The sequence below is a fragment of the Cynara cardunculus genome (genome assembly GCF_001531365.2).
Source record: "Cynara cardunculus var. scolymus isolate 2C chromosome LG 4, CcrdV1, whole genome shotgun sequence".
NCBI lineage: Eukaryota > Viridiplantae > Streptophyta > Magnoliopsida > Asterales > Asteraceae > Cynara > Cynara cardunculus.
Genome location: NC_037531.1, coordinates 19,573,177 through 19,580,820, shown reverse-complemented (window position 1 = coordinate 19,580,820; position 7,644 = coordinate 19,573,177). Strand labels below are relative to the sequence as shown.

The 7,644-nt window shown below is 31.1% G+C and overlaps 1 protein-coding gene across 1 annotated transcript; it reads left to right on the top strand.

Annotated features, from left to right (window-relative positions):
- The first annotated feature begins 179 nt into the window (after positions 1-179).
- Positions 180-923, top strand: LOC112511757 (PRA1 family protein F3-like). The gene has a single exon (XM_025117492.1). It carries the CDS (start codon positions 290-292, stop codon positions 872-874), a length of 585 nt encoding a protein of 194 aa, XP_024973260.1. The 5' UTR covers positions 180-289; the 3' UTR covers positions 875-923.
- Positions 924-7,644: the final 6,721 nt, after the last annotated feature.

The following is a 7,644-nucleotide window of genomic DNA, read 5'->3' as shown; positions in this document are numbered from 1 at the left end:
AAAAATAAAATAAAATATTAAAATCACGATGTATCTCACTGCATTGCACGAGTACTCTTGTAGTTTATCATAATAAATGAATTTGTGCATGTGAAACAAATTGCCGTACAACTTGAATAGTTTTTAAGAAACAAATTGCAGCATGAAACACATGAATACATGATGCCACCTTCATGATCATTTATTCAATTTCTCCTCCATCACTTCTGCTTCACGCTGTCCTTTCCATTTCCACTAAACGGCTTCCTCTCCTCTCAACTACTACTCGTAACGGCTTCCGCCGGCAACAATGGCGACGACGTCAACCGGCGGAGACTTGAAGGTCCGATTAATCATATCTCCAGCAAAACAACGATTCCAAACAGCATTTGGCACGAAACGTCTGTGGAAAGAGATGTTCAATCTACATTCGATTAATCTTCCTCGCGGTTTATCCGACGCAATTTCGAGGATCAAAACGAACGTCGGATACTTTCGTATGAATTATACGTTGTTTACGTTCATGGTTTTGTTTCTAAGCTTGTTGTGGCATCCGATCTCGTTAATGGCGTTGGCGATTGCGTCCTGGTTGTTTTGCAACTTCATCCTCCGTGACGAATCTCTAGTGATCTGTAACCGTACGATTGATGATCGTGTTACCCTGGCCATTTTATCAGTTGTTACCTTCGTTTTGTTGCTTTTGGATGAGGCTACGATGAACATATTGTTGTCTGTTTCGATCGGAATGGCGGTTACGGTGGTTCATACGGTGTTGAGGAAGACGGAGGATTTGTGTTTGGATGAAAACGACGTCGTGGAGGGCGCCGGATACTTGCCGGCGAAGTTGCCGATAGAGTGTAGCATCAACACTCGATTCCAGCCCTCGGTTTGTTAATTTTCAGATCTACAGATCAGTTTTTTTGTTTGTGTCAGAAAATGTGAGGACGGTCATTGGTGGAAAAAGCTGTGTTTCTTTATGAGAATATTTAAGGTCAACATTGTAATTTTAAATATTATCTATTGTAATAATAATAATAAACTTATAAGGTGTGGTTTATCAAATGTTTATCGGGTAATTATTTACAGGGATCAAAAGGCTTTTGGTTTAGTGGTATGTTTGGCTTCGTAGCAGATCAATGGTTCAAACTTCACCAAAAGTGAGAAGGGGTGTGAATTTATTTGTTCTATTTACCGTATATAAATATGATATACTTCAAAAAAAATTACTTAAATGGTCATTTATCTTACTGAGTGGGTATGGTCAGAACCACACCTTATAATTATAAGATTAATAAATTTATTGTTTTCTTGTGTTAAACGAAACAATTTTAGCTGAGCAGGTGCATAAACTACCTTCCGACGGTGAATGTGAGACGTTGACCCTTTATGATGCTTTATCCTGGAGTACTGAATCGGGTTTACGACAGGTGATTTTCGAGACTGATGCCAAGCTTGTGGTGATTAAAGTTTGTGGATATAATTACCTCTTGTTGTATTCTTTTACATCACCATTGACTTTTTCTATATCGATTGTTTGACGGTTGCTGAATGATTTGGTGTAAAATGATTAAGTGGACAGAATTATTGATATAATGAAAAATGGAATATATTTGGTAATTATTTACAATGGAATAAGGTTCTGAATAGTTAAGGGAGACCCATGATACAAAATCATTCAGATGGTTTTAGGAGGTGTTTGTGATTGCTTATTTAAAACAACTTATGTTTTTTTGTAAAAGTGTTTATTAACTTATGTGGTATTAAACCGGAGTTAAATAAAACATGGTTAAAATTGTAAACTGGTAATAACCATTTTTTCATAAGTCATGAAGGATTAACTTATCAAAAACAGCTTATTACCGGTTTAGCACCGGTATAAGCAGTTTTTTGTTCTTATCCAAATACCAAAAAACAGCTTATCACCGGTGCCAGACTAAAATAAGTTAAAAAAAAAAATTTATAAGCAATCCCAAACACCCCTTTAGAACCATTAAGAGACGGACCTTTTTTTACCAAACAAGATTCACCTTTTAACGATTCAGATGTTGCCTCTTAATAAAACTATTAAGAGGTACAAATAGGATTCTCGTATTTCCCTTTGTCTTGTTACGTATTTTGAGCTTCCTTCGTATTGTATTATGTATTATTATATATTTCTTTTATTTTTTTTTAAAATATATAATTATTATATAATTTTAAAATTGCATTTTTTTTTTTTTGATATATCTTGGAGAATATATTTTTGTTTGGATTCTGAAATTATTCGAATGGTCGCCAATAAATAAACCCATGATCCAAAAATGATTCACGTGCACCAGTACCCACTTTGGATTATTTAAATAAGGAAATATCCATTTTACAACTATTCCATTAGGAAAACCTAAAGCCTCTCTATGAGGATTTGGTTTATCCGACACCTACACGTCATGGGCATCCTGTTTCTCTATGTTCTAGAGATTTGTATGTAATTATTGAGATAACGGAGGGTATGCTAGTGAGGAAAAGATAAAAAATCATGCAACGGTTTTTAAGGTTATCACAATTTTATAGATTCTCAAATGAAGACTCATACATACATATACAAATATAGGCGAATAATCATGTGAGAATGAGGGTTAAGACGAGAGCGTAAGAAGGAATTTGGACCATTGGTTACCTTTAATCTCATATCCACTCATGAGTCGCATTTGATACGGGGATTGATCTAGTATGTCTCGGTACATCTCATCCTAACGAGCGTCCAAGAATGGAGAAGCTTTTTTTACTTTTTTCACCTTAACTCTACAAATATATATATATATATATATATATATATAAACATTATTTTGTATGTGATATAATAAATCTTGGAGCTAATTTTAGTTAAATAAATAGACTAGACCAATGTGGTTACAACGGCAAATGCTGGATGGTACAGTGGGTCCCTTCAAAAAGTTATATCCATGTACATTAAAATAAAATTTTCTCAAGATATATATATATATATATATATAAAAACGTTCTTTTGTATGTGACAATAAGCTTGGAGCTCGTTTTTAGTTAAATAAATGGACTAGACCAATGTGGGTACCATGGCAAATGCTGGATGGTAGTGGGACAGTGGGTCACTTCAAAAAGTTATATCCATGTATATATATATATGGTTGGGTTCACGTGAGATTAAGAGTTTTTCGTGAGACCCGTAAGACCAATTTATGTTCATTGATCAACTTTATAAGCATATGATAACGGTCTAAAGTTGCACGGTGACAATTTTGTAATTATTGAGAAGTCTCGTGGCGTTTATGAATGTTCAGATCTGACGATTGTAGATCTAATCCAAGGGTTGAGAATTGGTCTTACGGGTCTCACGAAAAACTATTGGTCTCACATGATCCCAAGTCTATATATATATATATATATATATATTAAATGGTATGCTATTTTATCTGATAAGACATAATTTTTATTCAGTAAATGTTTATCGAATAATAGATGCTTATAAACAATCAGTTTTGATATCTAAGACTAAGAATGGTAACTGACAAGGTAAATGAAGGTGATGACTTTTAACGACAAGCATTTGGTAAATGACCCTAAGTAAATTTTAACAGTTTCGCATTTTGTATCCAATTAACCAAACTTTGTTACATTTGATGATGTAGATGACAAGTTTATCATTACCTAGGGGGTGGACCTGGACCTGGACCCACTATGGCGTATACCACTTCGTTCCTCTGGCGTAGTATAAGAAATATCAGAGTCGTGAAATGTGCGACCACATTATTTTTTTGGTAGAATTGGTTCGAGTCATTTTTGTATTATTTTCTTACTTTTTATCTTTTAGTTTTAGATTTATTATGTTTCTGAACAAAAATTAGTTTTAGTTTTAGAAAGTTTGAAAATTTTCTATTTTATATATATATTTTAATCAGTTGGTTGTTGATTTGTAACATTTGATCGTGTAAACACTTGTTTACAAAAAGTCTGTAAAATGGTCATGACGAAATGGAGATAAATTTGAAATTCTTGTTATTAAATATTACAAGATCAACGGATTGTCAGTCAAAATTGAAATATAAACATAAACCTTAAAAACACTTGTAACATTAAATAACAAATTTAGAATGGCAAATTGCATGAAAAAATAATGTACTTTTAACTTGATTCACGTACTTTCAAAACTATCATTTTGGTACCTAATATGTAAAGTTTTAAACATTTAAATACTCGGGTAACTGATATGGCAGATGATTTGACATCCAATTCAATATTATTTGCAAACATGCCTAGCGAAATGGAATTTTTAAATTTAAAATTTTACTTATTTTATTAGAATCTATATATTATAACTATTTGTAAATTATATATTTCACAAAAATAAATTCTAATAAATAAATAAATTTACAAATGATTTAGGTTTAAAAATAATCCATATCACTATCTAAATAATATTGAGTTGAATATCGCATCAACGTTGGTAATCGATTAAAATTTAAACCGGTTACTTATATACTTAAATATTTGAAACTTTACATTTTAGGTATCAAAACAAATGTTTTAAAAATATGTTACCCAATATAAGAATCAAGTAAATATATGTTACTTTTTCATACAATTTGCCATAATATTTTTAGATCCAATAAATATATTATTTTAGTCCCTTTTTATTTTATTTTTATTCTCGAAGACGAACACTTGTTAAGGTAGTTGGACCTTGCATTTCTCGAGACTATAACTTTATATCTAATTTGTTTTAAAATAAATATCTATGTTACTATTTTAATTTGTCCCGAAAAAATGTACATTTTTAAAAATAAATATTTACTTTTCTCATTTTACCCTTAACTATGAAATTTTGTTTATAATTAGGAGTTGTTTGTTTACTTCTTAATAGTTCTATTAAAAGACAGTATCTGAATCGTTAAAAAATGAATCTTGTTTGGCAAAAAAATGCATGCTAATTAATAGTTCTAAAACTCTCTGAATGATTTTGTATTATGGGTATCCCATAACCATTCAGCATCCTAATTTTATTGTAAACAATTACCAAATATTTTATTTTTCATTATATTATGAGAGTAGTTTAATCATTATGACCACATAATCATTCAACAACTTTCAAACAGTGTAAAATTGTCTTTTTGGTAGTTAAAAAGTTTAATAGTTATATACCTCTAAAATTATATAATTTTTTTATTGCGGATATTTAATTTGAGACAGTGGAATCATCTGTTTCTAGAAATAACAGTTCTTTAATTTTATTTTTAATTATAAAATAATAAATATATAATTTTCTTTAATTAAAGATAAAAAAAATATTTTTTTTTAACAATTTTAAAATTGTTTTATTATTATTATATATTTATTTTAAAGATTATTTGTGTATGGCATCCTTTATCCACACATGATGCACGTGCACCATTCCCTACTTGAATTATTCAAAACGAGTGTATTGCCTACTTTCCAACTATTCCATCACGTGCTGAATTAGGCTAAAAAGCTTAGGATTCTCATGCCCAATCATTCAATTAGGCCATGTTTGTCAACACATGTGTTTTTTTTAATTAACATCCATATCCAAACCCTCATATGAGTTGAATAATCTACCTGTTTTGCAGGTAGTAAAATAGGTGGTCTGGACCCTCATATGAGTTGAATAATCTACCTGTTTTGCAGGTGCTAAAATAGGTGGTCTGGAGTCATCGTATTCGAACTTTTGTCGGCATAAAAAGATTTTTATTATTATTTAGATTTGAACTTGAAACCTCTAGACATTTTTGATCTTTAGAATCCAAGCTCAAACCAATCATGCATCACATTTATGGTTTGTGTTATTTTACTTACTTAACTGGCAGATTCATAAACTTAGGTGACTGAAGATTCTTGATAGAATTTTTTTTTGAAACCGAATAACTCATCCGAACCAAAATGGTTTTGCGGGTTATTCAGTTTGCGAGTTAACCAAATAAGTTAAATTTCAATTTTGTACCATATCAGTTAACCGATAGCAAATCATATTATTATTTAATTTATATAATTTCTTTCTAGATGAATTGGTTTGAACATTTATAAAATTAACATCAGGTGAATTGATTTATTTTTAAACTAAAAGAACGAGAAATTGATATTTATGTAACAAAACATCAACCAACATTATCATTATAGCATGATTGCAAAACTAGCAGTAACAATACACGTCAAGGGGGGAAGGTTTTTTTTTTTGTCAAAACAGGTTGTGCCGTTGGGTGGAACCGTCAAAGATGATCAGGAGAACTATGAACATAAAAGAGTAAATCGTTTACTTGCATTAGATTGAAAAATAGACATTTGAGTCGGGCCTTCCTCCACATCCTTAAAGCTAAGCCCGCCACTGATGTCAGGTAAAATTACTGATTATCAAAATGAATTATTTGTAAATGTCTCATACCCGGTAAGCATTAATCTGGTAAAGTTTTATCCCTCATTACCGTATAAGAACCGTAGTTGTTGTCATGCCTCTGAAGTCTTACCAGATATGATTCATCGGGGTGAGTTAGGTTCAAACGACCATAACCCCATTTTTTATGGTTTTAAGATTCTGCAACTCGATCAGACATTTGATGGCTTCGAGCCAGCTTATTTCAGGTTTGGTTGGTCGGATTTTTATCCATCACTAATTCATACCCCCTTTTATAAGGTGGATGAGAGTGAGGAAAGAATAAAAAACAATGCAACGATTCTTAAAGTTATCATAAATTTATTAATTTTAATAAAAACCCATATATATATATATATATATATATATGTATATATATAATAACTTATTTTATTTAAATATTCAATTAAAAAATAAAATAGAAATATAACAATATCCATTTTATCTATAAAAGATATAAAGTTTAACAACCCTTTGTATGTATGTTGAGTTAAATAAATGGAGTAAGACCAAACCAGGTGCAATGGCAGATGTCGGATGGTAGTGGGACACTACACGTCTAAAGTTATTCATGGGTGGCCATTAAGGTGCTCAAAAACCCGATGAACCCGACCAACTCAAAAAAACCCGACCAACTCGATGAACCTGACCTTAACTTTAGCTTTGAATTATAGATGACAATCATGATATGACCAACCTCAACGTCAAGAAAGCGAAAGCATCCGGGTTGGAAACGTCTTAAACTATTGTTGTTGATTGATGTATTATCATTTGGCTTAAACATTTTCATTGTAATATCTAAATATTTGATGAACTTGCATATTATCTTGAACGGTCGGTCGTATTTCAAATGAAAGTTTTCTTTATTTTTATATGATTTTACATTGTTTAAAATCAACCCGATCAACCCGAACGGGTTGGGTTAGGTTGGGTTGAAAATTTTCAAACCGCCAACATTGGGTTGAGTTGTTAAAACGGCTCCAAACCGATCAACCTGAACCGTGAGCACCCCTAGGAGTCATAATGTCACCTCCTAACAGAGGACGTTAAATGCATCGAAAATTGAAATTGCTTTAATTTTTATCAAATGTCAAACTCAATCATCATAGTATATTTTATCATTATTATTGTTAGACACACATACATACATACATACATACATACATACATACATACATACATACATACATACACACATATATATACATACATACATACATACATATGTATATATATATACATACATACATATATATATATACATACAT